Here is a 25,000-nt window from a genome sequence, read left to right as displayed (position 1 = left end):
AAACCCGTTCATAACTGCCTACTCGTTTCTTACAAGCACTTGCTGGTAGTTTTAACCATTCTTCTTTGCAAGCTTTCTCCAATTCTTTGATATTCTTGGGATCCTTTGATGTACCCTTAACTTCAAAGTTTTCCACAGATTTTCAATAGGATTTAGGTTGTGTGACAGGCCACTGTAGAACACTAATCCCATTATCCTTAACCCATTTCATAGTTATTTTAGTCGTGTGCTTGGGATCATTGTCTTGCTGGAAGATAAAGTCACGGCCTAATTCTAAAACTGCGGCACTCTTGAACAGATGCGTTGACAAAATCATTGTGTCTTTTGCTGCATTCATTTTCCTTTCTATGATTTCCATTCTTCCAACTCCATTTGCAAAAAAAGCAGCCCCAAATAATTACATTTCCACCTCTAAATTTTACGGTGGGGATGGTATTAGATGATTTAAAATCTGTGCCCTTTTCCCTCCATCTGCAGCATATTTTTTTATGGAAATCTTAATTCTTATTTCAGCTGACCAAATCACTTTCTTCTAGAAATCATCCGATTCACATTTGATATTTATAAACAAATTTCAAACGATCTTTCACGTGTCTAGGACTCAACAATGGAGTCGTTCTCGGTGATCTAGGTCCTGGATATGACCTTAAACTAATCCGATGGTGAGGCCCCAACTTGCGGGTTTTGGGGAGTGTGGAGCCACCTTTTAATTGCTATTGCTCCCAGGTCCATTCTGACCTGGAGTGGTAGTACCTGTTAGGGTCCCAACTACGGGTTAAATAGAAACTGACTTGAAAAAAAAAAAATCTTCTATTAAAAACTTTTTCTTCAAAATCACTGGATTTGGCATTAAATAACCTGAAAAGGGTTGATATGCCGTAAAAGAAAAACCTTCTCTGTGATCTAGAATAAAGGCTTGTACGATCTCTTGACTTGCTTCAATACCTGCTTCCTGCAAATCGTTGTGAATTTCTGAATGAGTCAGAAATGTTCTTTCTTCACATTACGAGCAAATTTAACGAGCAGTAACATTGTTTAATTGATGTGATCGACCATTTCTTAGAAGATGCTTAGTATTACGACCCATTGTTTTCCACTTTCTCATGGCAACTCCAACTGTACTCGCCACCAAATTTAGTTCTGAAGATATCTTCCTATACCCCTGTATGCCTTGCTATAATTTCCTGGCGCATATCATTAGTCAATTTCTTTGTTTTAACCATTTTGAAACATTAATGAAAGAGGAAACCTGTGCAGTGTATGAGAGTTGTTATTAACGAACCTGTAAGGAGTCGGAACCATGGAGTGCCTTCTGATTGGTTGAAATATTGTAGCAAGATTAAATGAAATTTCTGATTGGTTGAAATATTATAGCAAGATTAAATGAAATTTCTGATTGGTTGAAATATTGTAGCAAGATTAAATGAAATTTCTGATTGGTTGAAATTAAATGAAATATTGTAGCAAGATTAAATGGAATTTCTTATTAAACTAGCCTGGGTGCTTGGAGGTGTGTGTTGAGCACACAAAAAAAAAAGGTAATAGGCAGGCAGGCAGGCTCGAACCCATACTGCGAAGGAGGAAAAAAAAGTGAAAAAACCCCCGACTTTTTGCTGTTGCATACATCACAAAAAACTGGAAGTGACTTAAATTAAGGTTAGACAATCGAAAAGAGGTGATCACTTTAGAAAATATTAGCAAAAAAAGCGACTCCTCCCTGTAGAAAATAGCCCAGTTGAAGGTGAAGGAAATAATGTTTTTGGCCAACTTTTTGATATTTGTTGTCCGAAGGGTGGAGCTTCAAAATGATACCAATCTTTTGAAAATCCATTGCCTCTGTTGAAAATTTTTGTGAGACATACATACATACATGCATACATGTATGTATGTATGTATGTATGCATGCATACATACATACATGCATGCATGCATGCATACATACATACATGTATGCATGCATACATACATACATACATACATACATGATGATGATTGCAACGTCTTTCAGACGAGTGCCACTCCCTCAGACATTTAAAATCCATGAGCCCAAATGTCTGAGGGAGTATCTATACAAATATGATGTTACAGAGTCTTAGCTTTGTACGACAGCTAAGTCTCTCTCTCGGTTCAAAATGTTGAGATCCAGCAACAAGCAAGAGTAAGATAGCCAGCAAAAAATTAAACTGCATACCAGCTTAATGCGGGTACTGGTCTTCCGCTTTATGGTTTTTTAAATCAGAGATTTGCTTCTCCTAGAAAGGTTGCCTTCACCACGGCTTACGGGAGCCCTCTCTACCCCAATACATATACACACACACAAATATACACGGTGCTAGTTGGCCGTTGACTCAGAAAAAGAGTTCATTCGCCCTTTGGAAGGTCTTGTTTTTAATCCTTCAGGGAGACTAGCCGCCCTCCCCACCAAACAAGTCTGGTGGGGGAACCAGTTTAGTTTAGATTGCTTCCGCAGATTATAAAAAATTGTAATTTCATTAGTGAGTTAATTTATAATCGAAATAAAATTCATATCTAAGAGTAATTCATATTAATTCTGATTAAAAAAAACAAAAAACAAAAAAAACCCCAAAAACAAAAAAATCCCTAAAAACATGAATGTTACCATTGGATGAATAAAAGATTAAATATTTATTTAAAAAATTAAATATTTAACGTTAAATATCTTTACTGACCCCCCCCCCCCCAGCCACCTTTTCTGAATAATATTATGTGTGAAAAAGTTTTTTTTAATTGAGGAGCTAACCTCTTTCTCCTCTTAGCATTAGAAGGGAAACTAGTGTTCTAACAGTTTATCAACTTAAGCTTGGCTGTTTATGTAAACCCATATCCCCCCCCCTTTTCTCTTCCTCTTCTTTGGTTTTTCATGCGTAACCATGCGACTTTTTAAATTGCAATATTCGTGCATTTTTTTTGGATTTTACCTTTTTAAAAGAAGAGGCTTGACTTGTCTGATGAGGTCATTAGTTATTTAACTGACCGAAACATTGTCATGATCGTGTAGTAACATTAAAAATTGTTAATTTGAATATAAATAAGTGTGTGTGTGTATATATATATATATATATATATATATATATCTATATCTATAAAGGTGAAAGTGTCCGTCTGTCTGTCTGTGTACATTTCCCTGTGCAATAACTCTTTTCAGTCTACATACTTAAAATTTAATATACCGGTTACTGAGATTTGGGAAAATCTTTGTAATCCGTTTTCGGCCAGAAATTCTGCTGTTAAGGGGCCAAAGTTCAACGATTTGACCTTTGAGAACTCTTCCAAACTCCTCCAACAATTTTGGGTCTACGCACTTGAAATTTTAGATATAGGTTCCTTGGACATGGATCTAACTTAATAACTTGATTTGAGCCCAAAACAATAAATGTTAAGGGGTCATAATAAGGGTCAAAGTTTAAAAAAAAAAAATTTGACCTCTGCAGTCTCTACCAAATTACTTTGACAATTTCTGGTCTAAACATTTGAAATTTTGCATAAAGGGTATTCAGAGATAGTGCAAGCTTTTTAATTGGTTTGGGTCGAAAATTTTTAGTTACCAATATATAAATGTATGTATGTATGTTTGCATGTCTGCCTTAAACTTTTGACAGAGGCGACTGATTTTTACAAAATCAGTATCGTTTTGAAGTTCAACCTTTCAGACGACAAATATCGAAAAATTGGCTAAAAACATTAATATCTTCACCTTCAACTGGGCACTTTTTTACAGGGGGGAGGGGGTCGCTTTTTTCGCTGATATTTTTGAAAGTCATCCTCTCCTTTCGATTTTCTAGCCTTAATTTAAAACACATCAAAAACATGGTGAAAATAACATGCAAAGATGAGATCAATAATCCGAATTATACAACCAATACAAAATATCTGTTATTATACTAAATCTGAGTTAATCAACGTTTGTTTTCCTAAGGTTTTTTCTTGCATTAATTACACAAAATACATGTTAAAATATTCTTTAATTCGGGATTGAATTGTGTTGGGAGGGGGAAGCAGATTCCATTTCAATTATTCTAATCAACTGTAATTTGCAATTAGCTTACTAATTTACCTATTTCTTACTAAGTGTCTATCACTTTCACCCTCCCTCATAGTATCTTGTTTGCCCTCTCCCATCTCGCTCTTATTTTATACTCTTTTTGTCACTCCTGTTTCTATCTGTTAATTAATGGTTAAACGTAAAAAAAAGGGGCAGAATATAAAGATCGGAATAGTTTATTTTAAACGAAACTAAACATTTTGCCCATTAAAAATGAGCAAAAGTTATAGCCCGTTGAATTAGAATAAGTGTTTTATGCCAAATTAATTTAAAACTACATCAATTCCGGTTTGGAGGTGGCCGTAACAGCAAAGACGTCACGTTTTTTTCTGTTGTTTGGTTCGAGCCTACCTTCCTACTACCAGTTTTTTTTTCTTTTTTTTTTTTTACTCAACATGCACCTCCAAACACCCGGGCAATGCCGGGGTGAAATACTAGTATATATATATATATATATATATATATATATATATATATATATATATATATAATCACTTTCTATTTCACAGTCACAAAGTAATTCATTTTATTTTTCAACTATTATCAAAAGATTAAGATAGCAGACATGTTAATGAAGAAACGAAAATGCATTGTGGTGGATTTAATTTCATGATTAAACTATTTTAACATAAGATATTTTAAAATGTTTTTATTTTATGTTAGATTTTTTATTTCAATAAATAATGAATGATAAAATAAAATTTTATGTCATTTTTTTTTTTTTTTTACATGGGGGTCACCACTTATCAAGGCCCAGGAGCCACTCGGGGATAAGGGTTATTGTGTGTACAGTAATCACTGGGATAGTATCATAGTAATAGTTAGTATTGGAGATTTGATAAAGTGTCATTACTTAAGGGGGCGGTTCATCAGGAATTTGTTTATGTTGGACTTGAAGACATCCAAGTTGAATTCGGGAGGGGGGGCAGGCAAGTGGCAGAGAGTTCCACAGCCGTGCAGTTCTAAGAAAGAATCTTTGTTCATGGAATCTACGTTTTGATTTAGGCACAGATAAAGAGTGGGGAAAATTATTGACAGTGGTTTCAGCTAGTCTGGTGTTTTTTGTGAAAGATTGGCGAGGGGGGACCAGAGAATGGAGCTCAGACGAGCACTTGCCATAGAAATAACGATAAAACAGACAGGCTCGCAACGTCTCTTCTGTGGGAGAAAGGTTGCAGGTCATGTAAAGAATTACATAGTAACACAATTCAATATTGAGATGATAAATTAATTTTTTTTTTTTTAAATATTGAGATGTTAAAATAATTTTTTTTTTTTTTTAAATATTGAGATGATAAAATAATTTTTTTTTTAAATATTGAGATGATAAAATAATTTTTTTTTTTTAAATATTGAGATGATAAAATAATTTTTTTTTTTTTAAATATTGAGATGTTAAAATAATTTTTTTTTTTTAAATATTGAGATGTTAAAATAATTTTTTTTTTTTAAATATTGAGATGTTAAAATAATTTTTTTTTTTAAATATTGAGATGATAAAATAAATTCTGTAAATATTGAGATGTTAATATTTACAGAATTTTTTATTTTAACATCTCTAAATAAAAAAATTCTATAAATATTAACATTTCAATATTTATAGAATTTTTTTTTATGTTGAGATGTTAAAATAATTTTTTTTTTTATAAATATTGAGATGATAAAATAAATTCTGTAAATATTGAGATGTTAAAAAAAAAAGAAAAAAATGATTAATATTGAAATATAAAAAAATCTTGAAGTATTTTAGCTTTCGCGATAATATATTCATATTTACTGCCTTTATCTAATGTGTAAATGATTTTACAGACATTTTGTGAAAGTTATTTTTTGTAACCGGAAGTTTACACTGGAGCAGATTTTATTAAGATTAAAAACAAGATGGCTTAATTAGTTTCTTTCATCATTTGCTGGCATTTATTTAACCTCTTTTTTTTTTTTTTTTTTCAACCAAATCAAAAGGAGGTTTATTTTTTGTAAAAAAAAACAAAAAAAAAACAAACAAAAAAAACCTTTGGCCACTCACATGTTACGTCAAGATTTTCTGAATATCCTAAGTTTTCCAGAATTTTTGAGATGAGGATTGATATTTTGTATCATTCAGACTATTGATCTCATTTTGAATGCTATTCTTGCAATGTTTTCACAAACAAAACCGGCTTCGAAATCTAGTAAGTGATACCTGTTCTCTTCCTTGCAACCACTTTCCCCACGGATTGACGTTACAAGCCTGTCTCTACTCCATTGTTTTTTTCACGGCAAGTGGTCATCTGAGCTTCAATCTATGCCCCCCCCCTTCCAAACTTTCACAAAAAAAACACTCAACTAGCTACAACCACTATCAACAATTTCCCCCACTCTCTATCTGAATAGCCTAAATCTAAACGCAGATTCCATCAACAAAGCTTCTTTCCTAGAACTGCCCACCCGTGGAACACTGTTCCACTGACCTGCTTCCCAGTCGATTACAACATGGTGGCCTTCAAATCCAATGTAAACAAGTTCTTGTTGAACCATCCCCTTTAAATAATCCAAATTTTACACAATCTGCACCATTAACGATTATTACACTACCACCTTACATTCATTAACCTTATCCTCGAGTGGCTTTAGAGTCTTGGTAAGTGGTGACTCCTTTGTAAAAACAAAACAAAAAAAAAAAAAAACTAGTTTTGACGAAGGTCGGAAGTTACATCATCAAAAACGTGGTGAAGATAACATGCAAAGATGAGATCAATAATCCGAATTATACAACCAATACAAAATATCTGTTATTATACTAAATCTGAGTTAATCAACGTTTGTTTTCCTAAGGTTTTTTCTTGCATTAATTACACAAAATACATGTTAAAATATTCTTTAATTCGGGATTGAATTGTGTTGGGAGGGGGAAGCAGATTCCATTTCAATTATTCTGTAATTTGAAATTAGCTTACTAATTTACCTATTTCTTACTAAGTGTCTATCATTTTCACCCTCCCTCATAGTATCTTGTTTGCCCTCTCCCATCTCGCTCTTATTTTATACTCTTTTTGTCACTCCTGTTTCTATCTGTTAATTAATGGTTAAACGTAAAAAAAAGGGGCAGAATATAAAGATCGGAATAGTTTATTTTAAACAAAACTAAACATTTTGCCCATTAAAAATGAGCAAAAGTTATAGCCCGTTGAATTAGAATAGGTGTTTTCTGCCAAATTGGTGGTTAAATATGTACTCATTTTTTGCATTAAATACTAATCCCTAATTAATCTTTATTAATCCCTAACTGCGTATCGAATGGATATCATAGGTAGTTTGTTGCACATTATTGTCACAAAGATCCATGCAAAATTTCATCCAGATCGGCCCAGTAGTTTCTAGGAAAAATTGGAACTTACATACTAATCCCTATTAATCCTTATTAATTCCTAATTGTTCATCGCACAGATACCATAATACTTAATTTGCTGCACCTTATAATAACAAGGTCAAATTTTATCCAGATCAGCTTAGTAGTTTCTTTTTTCTTTTTTTTTTCTTTTTTTTACACAGTGATCACCACTTATCAAGGCCCGAAAGCCACTCAGGGATAAGGGTTATTGCAAGTACATTACGTTAGTGTGGAGATTTGATGAAGTGTTTACTTAAGGGGGCAGTTCATTAGGAATTTGTTGACGTTGAACTTGAAGACATCCAAGTTGTAGTCCGGTGGGAAGCAGGCAGACGGAACAGAGTTCCACAGGCATGCAGTTCTAAGAAAGAAGCTTTGTTTATGGAATCCACGTCTTGATTTGGTCACAGATATAGAGTGGGGGAAATTTTTCACAGTGGATTCAGCTAGACGGGTGTTTTTCGTGAAAGATTGGCGAGGGAGGACCAGAGATTGGAGTTCAGACGAGCACCTGCCATGGAAATAACGATAAAACAAGGATAGGCTCGCAACGTCTCTTCTGTGGGAGAGAGGTTGCAGGGTAGAGAAAAGGGCATCCCCCACTAAGCCACGAAGTCTATTTTGTACTCTGTCAAGGTAGGATAGGCTGATTTTAGCAGCTCCTGCCCAGATATGACAACAGTATTCCATCCTTGGAAAGAAAACTTAGAGTAAATGTGGTATTCTGGTGACAAACCTCTATTAATTCCTAATTTTTAACTGTGCATTTGACACATACCATAGTACTTAGTTCCCTCCACAATATCATAACAAAGGTATTTCAGCCAGCGTCTGGGTACTCTGCAAATATTAGCTCATTATTATAGTGAGAGGAAATAAAAGGAGTGGGTGGTATTGGCGGGAGTTTACCCAACTGTAAGAACGTAGAAGCGTATTTTAGAATAACGGATTGTTTTCGATTCAACCTGATTGTGGAGGCAAAATAATTCTTGCGTGTAGTTAAAACAATGCTTTAAAAGTTAATATTAAATACAGTGTCTGTCGGTAGTAATTATGTATGATTCAATGTAAATATTGAACCGCTACTAGTTAAAAAAATTTGTGGCATGTGAAACAACTGCTGTTTTTATGTAATCATGTATGAGTGGACGCCATTTTATTTAGTAAATTGATTTTGTAATCGTTTGGCAAATATAATGATTCAGTATCGAAAGAACTGTAACAGAGCAGCCAATCAAAATGTCTGGAAAATAAGAATTAAATGGGGAAGTCGGTAATGGTGAAAGATAATATCACGGAACCAATGAAACAATGACTGTCTTCTTTCGTTTTGAAAAGTGGAACTGACGAAGTAGGTTTCTCAGTGAATCATGGGCGGGGGGAGTGTTAGTACAGTTTTTTGACTGAGTGAATTATACTCCTACCTCCTAAGTATTACTTTCTATGGAGAGATACTTTGGTCAGAATGAAAGTAAGAAAAATACAAAGAATTCTCTTTTCCCCTCCTCCTTCTTCTATTCCTCCTCCTCCTCTCCTCCTCTTTCCTTATCTCTCTTTCCCTCTCTTTTCCTCCTCCTTCCCTCCCCTATCTCTATTCCTCTTCCTCCTCCTCTTTACCTGTCTCTGCTCCTCCTCTTTCCCTGTCTCTATTCCTCCTCTTTCCTTATGCCATTCATATCCATCCACTGTTCCTCTTATCATTCCTCCTTTACATTATGTGCCAGTTGTGATGTCATCTGGTGTGCACGGTGACAAGCAAGATGTGCAAAAAGTTATAGTAGCATATGCGACCCTCTAGGATTTAAATGTTTTTCTTAATAGACAACCCGTGGCCCGTTGGGTCGCAGTACGTCTAAATAAAACATCGTAAAGGATCTCTGCCCTCTGCTCTGACATGATTTCGTTGCGTCATACCTTACACGTTCATCATTGCGTCTCTATTTTGTTATATTTTTTTATTCTTTAATGACGTCATCCACTGTGCAAGGTTATCCCCTCCTCTGTTTTAATGAATGACATCATCGACTGTGCATGAGGACAAGATAATAAACATATCAGATCTGCACGCTTTTAATTATATAACAATAAATAGCGACAAAATCGGGACAAAAGTTGTTTTTTTTTACTCATGTTCACCCTCTTCCTTACAAAGCATATCACCGCTTGGACGTAAGTGCTACTTACTAATCTATGTTTAGGAAAGATTAACAAGATATTTGTTTACATTACATTTAAACTTCTGCATATCAGTACAGCCAGGGAAGCAGGCATTCCAAAGTCTAGCTGTTCGATGGAAGAAACTATTAGAATAGAAAGCTTTCTGGCATTTAGGGACATCAACAGTGAAGGGGCGAGATCTTATTGCTAAGCGGGTTTGTTCCTATTTAAAATGTCTCCTCACGGGACAGTGTTAGACACCAGCGTCGTTTTTTAACGTGGAGAAAAAGAACAAAAATAAAAATTGTCTCAGTCGTAAAGGATTTCTCCTCCACTGACAGAGAACAAGAAATTGAAGTGTAGCATCTGAAGAACAGATGGTATTTATTTGCTCCCCCACCGAGCAAATTAGGCACAAGGCCAATTTTTAATGTGAGGAGTGAAGGGAGGGGGAAGGGAAAAAGGGGACCAGCTCCCGAGAGGTGGGAAATGGGAGCTGGTTAATGGTCAGGCATGTGGGGTTGCCCCCACATCTGGTCTTTGCTAGTCATAGCTAGTCATAGCTTGCAGTATCTGCCGGAACAGATGGTATTTATTTGCTCCCCCACTGAGCAAATTAGGCACAAGGCCGATTTTTAATGTGAGGAGTGAAGGGAAAATGGGGACCAACTCCCCGGGGAGTAGGGGAGCTGGATAGTGACAATTGGTATGAAGGGTTGCCCCTACATTGACCAAGGTCTTATATGTGATGTCGCCCCCCACATATGGTCTTTGCTTGCAGTATCTGCCGGAACAGATGGTATTTATTTGCTCCCCCACTGAGCAAATTAGGCACAAGGCCGTTTTTAATGTGAGGTAAAAACCAGCTCCCCTAAAAGTAGGCAAAAAGGGGGCACTCTGGTTACCAAAAATAATAATTGTCCCAGTATAGAGGGTTTCCCCTCCATTGACTGGTACAAATCATCTTAAGTGCAGTATCTGCCGGAACAGATACTACACTTTGATCTTGTTTATATATTTTATTACTTTTTTAAAAATTTTGAAAATACAATTAAGTAAAAAACAAAAGATTTTTGAACAACAAAATTAGGCACAAGGCCCTACAAGAAATTGGGGAGGGGAAGGGTTCAGGGTCTTTGTGACTAAAGTGATTAAAAAGTAATAAATGTAGACTTTGGAGTCTTACTCTTGACTGGCAACATTTACCAAAATACCTCATTCACTCTATGGATCTTAATCTAATAAATCCCCAGCGTTTAAGAATTAAAACCATATTTACAATTAATAAACAGTTGTCTGTGTGTTTGTGTATGCATTTTTTTTTTTTTTTCTTGGCCCGAAGGCCAATTTGTCGAGGAAATGTACATCGAGGGCGGGGGGTACAAGTGAAACGAGTTCATCAGAACACATTCCATTAAAATATTTTAAAACTATTCCATTTTTCTCGAAATACCAGTTGAACATTTTTAAATTTGAACAAACAATTCGTTATGTTTGGATTTAAATTTCCATTTGTTTTTTTTTTTTAAATGACCAAAACATTATTGCTTTTTAAAATTAAGATCCGACATTATCGAAGAGCATTTACAATGAAATGTTTTTATTTTTTTTTATTTTTACCAAATATACATATTTCTATGTTTTAATGATTTTCTGTTTTAAAACATTTTCTTTTTTCTGTTTCATTGTTTTCTTATTTTAATATTAAGATGTATTGAGCATGTTCTTTTCTTAGTATTTCTATTTAATAGGTACAAGCCGTAGCTGAGTAGAAGGCGGTTTTTTTTTTTTTTTTTTTTTTTTTTGGTGTGTGTCACTGGCAAAAAGAAAAAAAATGATACCCCCCTCCAACTTGCTTGCTCATCTCCTGATTTTAAAAAGCTACGAAAGCAACATTTTTATCGTGTCCTTTGCACTCAACGAGCTGAAATAATAAACAGTGGCATTAACTCGCACCCGAGTCGCAGAAAAATGTTGCATCTCGACCTTTTCAACACTTCTCCTCAGCCCTTCCCCTCGGAATGAGAGGAGACAGGTTTCATATATTTTATCATTGTTTTCGGTTTGACAACCCCTTCCCCGTCTTTGCTTGCACTGCTCATTTTTCACATTGTTTTAATGGTTTATTTTACGTGACATTTTTCTTTCTATCCATCAGTTTTCAATCCTTTCATAATATTCTTCATCATTTATACATTTCATTAACCGTTTTTCTCAAGTAGCCTTTAGCCTTTATAAGTGTTAACTCATAAATATAAAAAACAGTATTATTTGTTATTTAATTGTTTTCCTCATTTTATTTTATGAATTTAAATTTAAAAAAATTCTAAATTTTATAATTTTATCCTTAAGAAAAAAATATTTTTCATTTCATGTTTATTTTAAATTAAAAAATAAAATTTTTAATTCATTTTTTTAATTTTTAATCTTTCCTCAAAAAGAACCAAATTAGACAAATGTATATAAAAAAAAAAATGACAAATTTATTGACTGATGTAATTTTATTTTAATAGAAAATAAAAATTACATTCGTCAATAAATTTGTTTTTTTCCTTTATATAATTAACCCTTAACGGACAAATTATACTTTAGTCACCTTTTTAAAAAAAACAAAAACAAACACCTTTATAGAAAATATTTCTCACTCTTATAGCATGTCAGTACAGGTCTATGCATGGTTCAACAAGTGAATGAGGGGTTTGTTTATGTTCGTGCGTCAGTTGCATGCTAACTTTTGTCACGTATCGGTTTCATGATTAAAAAATTTATTGCAGAAAAAAATTTCTAGCAATAAAGGGTTAAAAAAAATTTAATTTAGTTTTCGAAAAAAAAAAGGAAATTAATAAAATAGTGTCTGTAAGCATTTATTTATTGCAGACAGTTATCCTCATTTTATTTATTACAGACAGTTATCCTCATTTTATTTATTGCAGACAGTTATCCTCATTTTATTTATTGCAGACAGTTATCCTCATTTTATTTATTGCAGACAGTTATCCTCATTTTATTTATTACAGACAGTTATCCTCATTTTATTTATTACAGACAGTTATCCTCATTTTATTTATTACAGACAGTTATCCTCATTTTATTTATTACAGACAGTTATCCTCATTTTATTTATTACAGACAGTTATCCTCATTTTATTTATTACAGACAGTTATCCTCATTTTATTTATTACAGACAGTTATCCTCATTTTATTTATTACAGACAGTTATCCTCATTTTATTTATTACAGACAGTTATCCTCATTTTATTTATTACAGACAGTTATCCTCATTTTATTTATTACAGACAGTTATCCTCATTTTATTTATTACAGACAGTTATCCTCATTTTATTTATTACAGACAGTTATCCTCATTTTATTTATTACAGACAGTTATCCTCATTTTATTTATTACAGACAGTTATCCTCATTTTATTTATTACAGACAGTTATCCTCATTTTATTTATTACAGACAGTTATCCTCATTTTATTTATTACAGACAGTTATCCTCATTTTATTTATTACAGACAGTTAGCCTCATTTTATTTATTACAGACAGTTATCCTCATTTTATTTATTACAGACAGTTATCCTCATTTTATTTATTACAGACAGTTATCCTCATTTTATTTATTACAGACAGTTAGCCTCATTTTATTTATTACAGACAGTTAGCCTCATCTTTTACTTGTTTCGCAACGTTTCACCCAACTAAGTGGTAACCGCGATGGGATAGGAATGCTGAGTCTTATAACTGTATCCTCAGCAATTACTGCCTTCCATAGTTGTTGTTGTCTCACCACATTTTGGCCAAGTAAGCTTCTGGCCGACTTTGAGTAGAATTGAAACTGCTATCTTTTTTTTTTTTTTTTTTTTTTTTTTTTTTTTACAGTGATCACCACTTATCAAGGCCTGGAAGCCACTCAGGGATAAGGGTTATTGCAAGTACATTACGTTAGTGTGGAGATTTGATGAAGTGTTTACTTTAGGGGGCGGTTCATCAGGAACTTGTTAATGTTGGACTTTAACACATCCAAGTTGTAGTCTGGTGGGAAGCAGGCAGACGGAACAGAGTTCCACAGGCGTGCAGTTCTAAGAAAGAAGCTTTGTTCTTCAGACAATGCTCACCTGGAACCGTAGAGATTCAACGTCTCTATCCACTGCGCCACGGACCCCAAAGAGCGATCAATGTTGGATATTTTTGGTCTTATGAATCCACGATTATTTATTATCTGATCTTCCATGGTTGGGTCTTTAATCAAAGAAGCTTAATTGGCCAAAACGTGGTGAGACGACAACTATGGATTAATGACGTCATCCACTGTGCAAGGTTATCCCCTTCTCTGTTTTAATGAATGACATCATCCACTGTGCATGAGGAAAGCATATCAGATCTGCACGGTTTTAATTATAAAACAATAAATAACTACAAAATCGGGACAAAAGTTTTTTTTGTTTTTTTTACATCAGTCAATAAATTTGTCATTTTTTTTTTTTTTTATACATTTGTCTATTTTTTTTTTTTTTTTTTTTAGAAAAGATTAAAAATTAAAAAAATGAATTAAATTTTTTTTTTTTTAATTTAAAATAAACATGAAATGAAATAGATTTTTTCTTAAGGATAAAAAACCCCCAAATTGCTGAGGATACAGTTAGGAGATTCGGTGTTCCTATCCCGTCATGGTTACCACCTGACGAAGGCCAGAGGAATAGTTGGCCGAAACGTCATAAAACAACAACCAAGATGAGGATAATAGTCCGCAATAAACGAATGAATAAAACTCATCTCGATGATGAATTCCAATTGATTGAATAATATCGTGTCACTAATGTTGTGATATTCCTTTGTAGAGATTCATACATTACAAAGGTAGTTTGATTTTTATTAACTTTAGTATCGAAATCTCATAAATGCTCTGCTTTTAAAATGCAGTGGCATCGTGATGTCATAGTAGACTTTCTTTTTTTCTTTTAAATCATTTGTATCACTCCATTCCTCCTGCCAAATTACATTCATGTCTTTATTAAAGTCATTCACTTCTCCTGCCAACATTTGTGTACAGATGAAATAGTGGCACAGTGACAATCAACGTTCTTTCATAGTTCTTAGATTTCTTCAAATTATTTACCTGAAAGAATGTTTTAAATCTTTCTTTCATTTCTGAAATTTAAAAAAAAAACAAAATTATAATTCATTTTGTTGATTTTTTTTTTTAACTTTATTTTTTTTTAAGTTATTCATTCGAATTCAAATTTTATTCTAAACTAGAATTTACCCACCATATAAAAATAAAACAATTATGCTTTGCTTGTGTTCACACTAGTATTCATATGAAATAAAAACATATTCAATCAGTAAAGTTAAAAGAACAGGACTTTACAAATTAATCTTTAGTTAGCCTTCGAAAACTAAATATTTTCGTTGACTTGCCAAACCCACGTGATTTTTAGAATATGACATCTTCGTTCCGTGACAAATATGTACATCATAAAGATTTCTCGGTGTATGTAAATAATTTTTTTTTTTTTTTTTTTTAATTTTTTTTATTCAATTTATCCAAGGAAATGGCAGAAACGCTAGAGGATGACCTCCAATCCGTAGTGGAATGGGGACAAAAATGGTTGCTGCTAAGACTAAGCTTGTTTCCTTCAATAACTACAAGAAACCTTCTCTGCCACCAATAGCAATGGCCAAGAACACATTACCTGAAAGTACTTCTTTTAAACTCCTCGGCCTAACGTTTACAGGGAATATGAACTGGAATAGATACATTGAGAACATTGCCAAGGCTGCTGCAAGGAAGATTGGCTCCCTCTACCGTGCTAGAAAACTACTTACGCCTGACAGTATCCTATACCTCTATAAGGCAACCATATATAAATATATATATATATATATATATATATATATATATATATATATTTATCTTTAATAAGTGTAATCCTAAATATTCACTGTATTTTATGTTGACACTTGAACGTATAAACATTTAAATTTCATCAGATATTTTTTTTTTAATGGCCTTTGTTTTAAACAACTATATTGTTTTAGTAATCTTTTATTGCTTAAATAATTTGAGTTTGTTCATTTTCAAAAAAAAAATAAAGATTGAAAAGACATTTTTTTACTCAATAATTAACTTTGGAAAAAACCAAACACAATCGACAAAAGATAATCGTTTTATTATTTCTAGTCATCACTTTGAAAACTCGCAAATGCAACTGTTTTTCTCGCAACATAAAGCTCTCAGCTAGAATCAAAACCAAAACAGCATTCCAATCTTAGTTATTAATGTTTGAGTTATTGACAGATTGATAAGAAAACATTAAAAATGAAACGACTTTCACGGATAAATGTATATTTGTGCATGCGTAGAAGTAACAGGTTTAGTTGACTTATGCCTGCCAAGTTTAATTTAAAAAATTTTGATCTTTAGCTGTTATTTTAATAACTAAAAACCAAATTGAATTTGTTCCCCAAAAATCTCCATTATATATAAAGTTTCAAGTGTGTGGACCAAAAACTAACATGAGTTTGGTATATATATATATATATATATATATATATATATATATATATATATATAGTGCTTGTGCTAGGACTTTTTCATTCTAAATGTTCAGTACAAAAAGCCAGATGACATTATCGTAAGTTCAGTACAAAAAGCAAATATAATTTTTATACAATCAAATCGATTTCTATCTATTAATCATTAAAAACAGGTTATTTTTTTATTTTATTTTTTTTTTTAGATTAAACTCATATTTCGTTTTTTTGTCATTTATTTTTTTTTTTTGCTATTTGTTTTTTTTTGTTGTTGTTGTTTGTAAACATATGACCCCCGAAAAAAGGTCAGTGCAAGCAAGAAATCAAATTTTTTTTTTTGCCAGTGTTTTGCCACCATCTTGAAGAAAAAAAAATGTTTAAAAATTCAAATTAGATGACAACACCTTTTGGTTGATTGCTTTGATGTAGGCTTTGGGTTTTTGACGTTCGACAGCGAAGACAGTGTTGATGAAGTTTGCAAGGAACATTTTGTGACCATCAATGGGAAGCAGGTTATTAACTATGTCCCTATTATCTTCAGTTGACCCTATAATGTTTGAATTTCTTTTTTTTTTTTTTTTTTTAATACATACACACATATAACTATGTATATATATATGCGTGTATGTACACTTGTGTTTGTCCCTGTTTTTAGTGTGTGGATGGAAATAGATGCGTGTGTGCGTGTGTATGTTTGTGTGCATGTGTATATTTGTGTGTGTGTGTTTAATATGTTGTCACCGATCACTCAATTTTGACCATCTTTTAAAAATAATTGTTGAATTTTTTTATTTTTTGATCACTTTAATAAGTCGGATACAGTGGATGATAACAATAAATGGATCGGTCGTAATCAAGGTTGATCCGGTTGCTCAAAACACTGATCTTGAAGACCATTTCTGTTCATGGATTGCTCCAGTTACCCTAATTTTAGTGTGACGATATATATATATATATATATATATATATACTACAAAATCACTAATCAAAAAATAAATAAAAATCAAACATAAAAAATTAATCAGGCTCTGTGGTCTCATGGTAAAACACTAGACTACTTATCGACTAGTGGCGAGTTCAATCCTTGTCAACTAAGTCTAGCTATACTGATGAGGAATAAACTCTGAAATAAGCATGTATATAGATAACTGACTTTTATGCTTGTAATAATAAGTTTAAAATATATATATATATATATATATATATATATATATATATATATATATGTCATAAAAATATATATCGCAATTAAACTTGTCATATATATTTTTATAACTTACTACCTAGCTCTACCTACGTATTGAGCCCTGTTGAAGTAAATGCTGAAAATTAACGCATAAAATTATATTTTCGTATATTAATTTATGTAATTAAATGAAGTAGTCATATATATATATACATACATATATATATATATATATACATACATATATATATATATGTATATATTAAGTAATGTGATTTATAATTTAAAAATTTAAAAAAGATTTTTAAAATTTAAAAATCAAATTTTAATTAAATTAAAAATCAGTTTCATAAGAAGGAACAACAACAAAGTCAATTATCTGATAATTGATTTTGTTGTTGTTCCTTCTTATGAAACTGATTTTTAATTTAATTAAAATTTGATTTTTAAATTTAAAAATCTTTTTTAAATTTTAAATTATAAATCACATTACTTAATATTGAATTAGCTCTACGACATTTAACTATCGAGCTTATTATATATCTAAATTACAACGAGCATTTCCTGTATTTTAATTAAACTAGTAATTTCACTATTACATTAAAATACACTTAGCTCTTTAGACTATTATTCTAATCTCCTTTAAATTATATATATATATATATATATATGCAAAGAGATGAGCCATGCATTAAAAATCCATGGATTAAGGAAATGGATTAAATAAATTATTTTTGTATTCCTTGTTTCAAATAATAAATTTTTGTTTAAAAATTTATTTTTTCTGCACAAAATTTTAATATAAATCTTACAATGCTTACTTTGCTCTGTCTTTTCTATTGAGCTATTTTATTTGACTCCATCCTGGGTCCAACCCTGATCTTCATCAATGATCTCCCAAATCACATTCTTAAATCATTTATGCAGACGACACTACAATCTATGGCAACACTGCAAAGGTCATCAATGACCCAGATCTTTCTGATTCTCTCTCTTCTGATCTTGAGAACGTGGTGCAATGGGGAAAAAGGTGGCTGGTTAATTTTAATGTATAGAAAACCAAGCTTCTTTTTTTTCATTATCGCTCTGATTCCTATCACATCTCAATTGAAGTGAATCGCTCTCGTCTTAGGGAAGCTCTATGTCTTGTCAAGCTACTGGGACTGACATTCACTCCTGATCTGAAATGGAACACGTACATCAAATCTGTTGCCCAGGTTGCTGGAAAGATAGTTGGATCACTCTACCGCTCCAGTAGGTATCTCGATATGATCCTCTATCTGCATAAGAGCCAGGTTTGCCCTACAACGAAGGACTGTTGCCACATCTGGGCAGGAGTTGCTCGGCACAACCTATTCTGCCTTGACCGAGTTCAAACCCGGCTTCGAAACCTGGTAGGTGATGCTCTTTTCTCTTCCCTGCAACCTCTTTCCCACACAAGAGACGTCGCCAGCCTGTCTCTGCTCTATTGCTATTTTCGTGGTATGTGCTCGTCTGAACTCCAATCTATAGTCTCTGCTTTCCAAACTTTCACAAAAAATACTCGACTATATTGTGAAAATATTGAATATCCTCTTATTTAACTGACTATTAATAAAATTAGTTTGAAGCATTTTTTTTTGTTTGTTTATTTGGGGGGATCATCACTTATCAAGGCCCGAAGGCCACTCGAGGATAAGGGTTAATGAATGTAAAGGTGTTAGTGAAGTAATCCTAAATGATGTAAATTGGGTAGAATTTGATTATTTATCAGGCCAACCTAAGAGGAATTTGTTTACATTTGATTTGAAGGCTACCATGTTATATTCAGCTGAGAAGCAAGCCAGCAGTACTGTGTTCCACAAGCAGGCAGTTCTGGGAAAGAAGCTCTGTTTATGGAATCTGCATTTACATTTAGGCACAGATAGAGAGTGGGGAAAATCATATATAGTGGTTGTAGCTAGTCGAGTAATACGAAAATGTCCATTTTTTCTCCAATTATAAAAATTATATATATTTTATGGATATTTTTGTATTTTTATTTTATTTAAAGATAAACGTTTATCGTTGTAGAAATTGTTTACGATAGGTTTGTACGCCACATAATTTTTTCTGGTTTATTTAGATTCAGATTATTCTTTTAATGTGATATTCTGTTTGCAAATCTAATATGATTAAATTTAATTTTTTTTTATCGTCAGTATTTTAAGAAAAAAATTACCTATGATCTATTAACTAAATTCTGGTGCCCTTTCTTTAAAAATTAAATGTGTAAAATTTTAGAAATAAAAGCCAAGTACGTCCAAGGATGGAATACTGCTGCCATATCTGGGCAGGATCTGCTAGAAACAGCCTATCCTGCCTTCGTGGCTTAGTGGAGGATGCCCTTTTCTCTTCCCTGCAACCTCTCTCCCACAGAAGAGACGTTGCAAGCCTATCTTTGTTTTATCGTTATTTCCATAGCAGGTGCTCGTCTGAACTCCAATCTCTGGTCCCCCCTCCCCAATCTTTTACAAAAAACACCCGTCTAGTTGAATCCACTGTCAAATACTTTGCCCACTCTTTATCTATGCCTAAATCAAAACGTAGATTCCATGAACAAAGCTTCTTTCTTAGAACTGCACGCCTGTGGAACTCTGTTCCGTCTGTCTGCTTCCCTCCTGACTACAACTTGGATGTCTTCAAGTCCAACGTAAACAAATTCCTGATGAACCGCCCCCTTAAGTAGACATTCTAAATATCCACACTAACGTACTGTATTTAGAATAACCCTTATCCCTGAGTGGCTTCCGGGCCTTGATAAGTGGTGACCACCTTGTAAAAACAAGAACAAATTCTGCAGAATCTTCCACGTTTTTTTCTAATGGCTAGAAATACTTGATGCTTGATGGTATTTTTTATTATGACGCCATCACTAGATGGGTTGCCTACCACGGTTTAAGAGAGGCCCGTCTACCCTCGAGAAAAGGATAGACCGCACCAGTTTCCCAACCTGGTATTTTTACCTTGCGGTGCATACAGCGTCCTGCTTTCCCAAATGGTCACCCATCTGGTACTGGTCAGACTCAACATTGCTCAACTTTGGTGATCTGGCCAGAACCGGTATCAATGTAATTGTACCGTATATAGATCTTTAAATCTATATATATATATATAAAAGCGAAAATGTATGTATGTACGCTTTTCCTCGATGTCCACAAAAGGCTTCTTTCAGAGAAGCGCTTGCTCGGTTCACAACTTCTTAAAACTTTTTATATCATCTATAAATTGTAATATCTCAGAGTTACCCAAGGAGCTCGCCTGTCTATTTAATTTTATTGACTTTCAAACGTTAATTATTCCACATTTCCCACATCGGCACGCGTTACATTCGGTTTTCGGTATAAAAAAAAAGCGAAACTCGACTCTAATCACAGGCCGAAAGCCAGTTGTCCCAAGAGAGCGAAGTAACGTTTGTTCAATGTCGACTTCGTCATATCAGACTGTAGCTTTCATTTCGCTCCTCCTAATAAACAGGGAGCGGGTTTTTAAAAACAAACAAACCGATTTATTCATCTCATTAAAAACTGTCCCGCACAAAATGCTAACTGCTGAATACCTGTTATTTTTTAAACACTTTACTATTTTCCAACTGCGCGTCGTGAAGGCTTCATTTTTTTTTCACGGGCACCTGTTTTTTTTTTTTTTCACATTTTCGGGTTTTTTTTCACATACCCCGAAAAACACCCGGGCAACGCCGGGTACCCCTCGCTAGTACTCTATAAGTAAGGATTTAATAAATTTTTTTGTTTTTACTCTTATTACTTTAACGGAACTTTATTTTCTTTTCAACCTTTAATTCTTTTCAATCAATCCAAATAAATACAACTTATTTATATGGGTCTCTGATGAGTTGTTTAGTCAATCTATACCATTCAATGAAACATGTGTAAGACGTACCCATACAACCAATAAAATAATATGAATGTTATATAAATATAATTGTGATATTATAATGGTTTATTAACAATATGTATTCAAATATTTACGCTAACTAGTAATACATGTTGTACTCAGTTGTATCCTCTGATGAAAAGAGTCTATCTCTGAAAATTCATGGGTAAGCCTTATATTTTTTTTTCATCATAATTCGTTTGTTGAATTTTTGATTGATTCATAAATATTGTAATTTATTTAATTTTTATTTTTAGCAATTTTTTTTTTAATTACTCCATTTAGTATATTAAGTTTTATTGTCTCTATAGGTTCTAATATAGAGATAGTTATTTATCTTTGCAAATTTATTTATTTATATATACACACACCAAGTTTAAGGTAAAAGGGAAAACTCATGAATTAAAACATATTCAGAGTGCTCAATAAAAAAGAGCAAAATATAATATTTTTATTTATATAGACAAATATTAATTACATTGTTGCTACACTGAATATGCTAATGTTTTGGACAATTGGTTGGCAACAACCAAAAGTCCTTGTCTGGTGATGTAAGAAAGCTTGTGTGTCACTGAAGACGTTTGCTTCTGAAATGTAAGAAATTAAATATATATATATATATATATATATATATATATATATATATATATATATATATATATATATATATATATATATATATATATATTAAGTAATGTGATTGATAATTTAAAATTTAAAAATCAAATTATAATTAAATTAAAAATTCGTTTCATAAGAAGGAACAACAACAAAATTGATTTTGTTGTTGTTCCTTCTTATGAAACGGATTTTTAATTTAATTATAATTTGATTTTTAAATTATCAATCACATTACTTAATATTGAATTAGCTCTAGGATATTTACCTATCGAGCTTATTATATATCTAAATTACAACGAGCACATTCTCTTTCCTGTATTTTAATTAAACTAGTAATTTCACTGTTACATTGAAATACACTCAGCTCTTTAGACTATTGTTCTAATCTCCTTTAAATATATATATATATATATATATATATATATATATAATTTTTAATAAAAATAAAATGTTAAATTTAAAAGGGAGGGGTGGTAGGTTAAGTGACATTTTAGTCTCCAAACATAGAAAGCAATAGGGTGAAAGAGAATGTCAAGTCTTAGGACAAAAAGAAGGAATAAAAAGGAAAAGAAAAAGGAAAGAACAGAAAAACGGAACTATTAAGTCTTGACATTCTCTTTTCCCCTCTCGCTTTCTATGTTTGGAGTCCAAAATGTCATTTAATCTACTCCCCCCCCCCTTTTAAATTTAACATTTTATTTTTATAAAAAAAAATATATTTCAATTCTTACATTTGAGAAGCAGATCCCTTCAGTGACATATAAGCTTTATTATGTCGCCTGATGAGGACTTTTGGCACTTGCCAACTAATTGTCCAAAACATGTTTAGTGTAGCGATTATGTAATATTTGTCTAATATATATATTATAGAATTTATAGCTAAATTCTGTGAAATAAAAATACAGATATTTTAAACCAAAAAGTTTGTTTGAATACAAGAAATACATTATAAATAACAATAAATCTAATTTTGAAAATTAGTTATAAAATATTTTTAAAAGAACATAGAAAAGTACATCAATTAAAGATGATCAAACGCAAGAAATGGATTTAAATTTTTAACAAAATGTAGCTCTATCTTGTATATTGAGCTATTTTATTGGGCTGGGATTATCTTCTATCAAAATATTTCCTCGCAACAAGATTTTATAAGATTAATTAATCTGTGATTTAACTCCTCTCATTGTGTGGATAGATGTAAACATATATGCATATATGTTTATATAAATAGCAAGTGAACTACAACACAAAACCGTTTGTTTCATTCCTGAGGGAATTTGTCGGGTTAAATTACGTATTTAAGCTAAATGTCTAATTTAGCCGACAAATTCTATTGGTAGTGGACAGTTCTGTGTTGTAGCTTACTTGCTATAAGTATATCAATACTAGCGCTAAGCTCTACATATTTTTTTTTCTTTTTTTTTTTTTACACAGGAATCACCACATTATCAAGGCCAAGAGGCCACTCGAGGATAAGGGTTAAAGAGTGTACAGTAGAAATTGGACAATATAGTAATCGTTAGTAATGGAAATTCAGTAAATTTGTTAACTTATATTAAACGGCTCATCAAGAACTTGTTTACGTTAGACTTGAAGACAACCATATTATAGTCAGCCCGAAAGCAGGAAAATGGAAGACAATTCCATAGGCGTGCAGTTCTAAGAAAGAAGCTTTGTTCATGGAATCTACGTTTAGGTTTAGGCACAGATAAAGAGTGGGGAGAATTATCGATAGTGTTTTCAGCTAGACGAGTGTTTCTTGTGAAAGTTTGTCGAGGGGGGATTTATTGAGCACTATTGAAATAAATATGTAGACAATAAGTATATACATAATATCTTATGAATGTATAATGAACCAGTAATGACATGTGCACATACATTGTTACGTCGAATGAATATCTATTTTTTCATCAAGAAAATAACTGTTTTTTTTTTGGGAGGGGGTGACTTTAATATTTGAGCTTTTGTTCAATGTCTGCAATCAATAAAAAAAAAATCTTTTTGTTGGGAAAAGAACTTTTGGGGAAAACATTAGGATGAGATGTGTAATTTGGTTGGAAAAGGTCTTTCACAAATTTCTGGAGTGGAATATTTCGCCATATTTTCACCAACAACAAATTTAACGACAATTAGAATTATATTGCAATTTGCCGCTCAATACAATTTAAAAATACATCAAATGGATGTAAAAAATGCTTTTATTCAAACGCTCCGATGGACTGAAATACAGTTATAGTTGCCAGAAAGCTTTCTATTTTAATAATTTCTTCCCTCGAACAGCTAGACTTTGGAATTCCCTTTTCTGCTGCCTGTTTCTCTGGCTGTACTTATATGTAGAAGTTTAAATGTAACATAAACAAATATCTTGTTAATCTTTCCTAGACATAGCCCCAAATAGTAGCCCCTTATGTCCAAGTGGCGATATGCTTTGTAAGGGGGTAAAATAAATAAATTAAAAAAAAAAAAAATCAAAGAAATAAACCTCAACTCATCCTTACATCCACTGTGTACGACTTATAAGAAAATTTTAGCATGAATCCGCACAGATATTTGTGATTAAAGTTTTTTTTGTTTGTTTAAAGAAGTGATCGGTGACAAAAGACAGTGTTGGACACGCATCTCAAGCAAATTTTTTTCTCTTTTTTTAAAAGTCCCCATTTAATACGTCTTGCTATGATTAAAACCATCATTTAAAAAAGTGGAAAATTGTTATCATCCGTATATAAAATTTAAAATAAGATTTGCTGTTGTAAATCTGTTCATTTTTCTAAATTTATTATTTATTTTAATTTCAATGTTGAGTGAAAAAATTGTTAGAATTAAGTTGATTCATTATTTCCATTTTATTTTTATTTTTTTTTATTTAAAATTTTTGGTACTTGGTTACAGTTTAATCAAGACATTAAAAAATGAAAATATCGAAAAAAAGGTTATATTGTACGTATCCGTTATGAAACGAAGTTCTCCGGAAAAAAAAATTCACTTAATTTCATCAAGTAGTTTGTTTTTTCGGTGTAAAAAAAAAAAAAAAATTTTTTTTATGATACCGAGCAAAAGGTTCGATTTTTAGGAAGAAAAGCTAGTATTAAAGATGGGGAGGGAGTGTCGGCGCTTTACATGGAATTATCTCCCCATGGCGTGTTCAACAAA

At 32.3% G+C, this 25,000-nt stretch overlaps 1 protein-coding gene across 1 annotated transcript in view; it reads left to right on the top strand.

Moving 5' to 3' along the window:
- LOC145297818 (uncharacterized) overlaps positions 1 to 25,000 on the top strand; it is a 174,820-nt gene that overhangs the window by 104,463 nt on the left and 45,357 nt on the right. The window contains exon 7 of the mRNA XM_080144129.1: positions 16,561 to 16,643. Coding sequence (XP_080000255.1) covers positions 16,561 to 16,643 — 83 coding nt within the window. The remainder of the gene's footprint in view (positions 1 to 16,560; positions 16,644 to 25,000) is intronic.

Source organism: Euprymna scolopes, chromosome 18 (genome assembly GCF_053919585.1).
Source record: "Euprymna scolopes isolate OS-2025 chromosome 18, ASM5391958v1, whole genome shotgun sequence".
Lineage (NCBI taxonomy): Eukaryota > Metazoa > Mollusca > Cephalopoda > Sepiida > Sepiolidae > Euprymna > Euprymna scolopes.
This window is presented reverse-complemented; position numbering and strand designations above follow the sequence as displayed.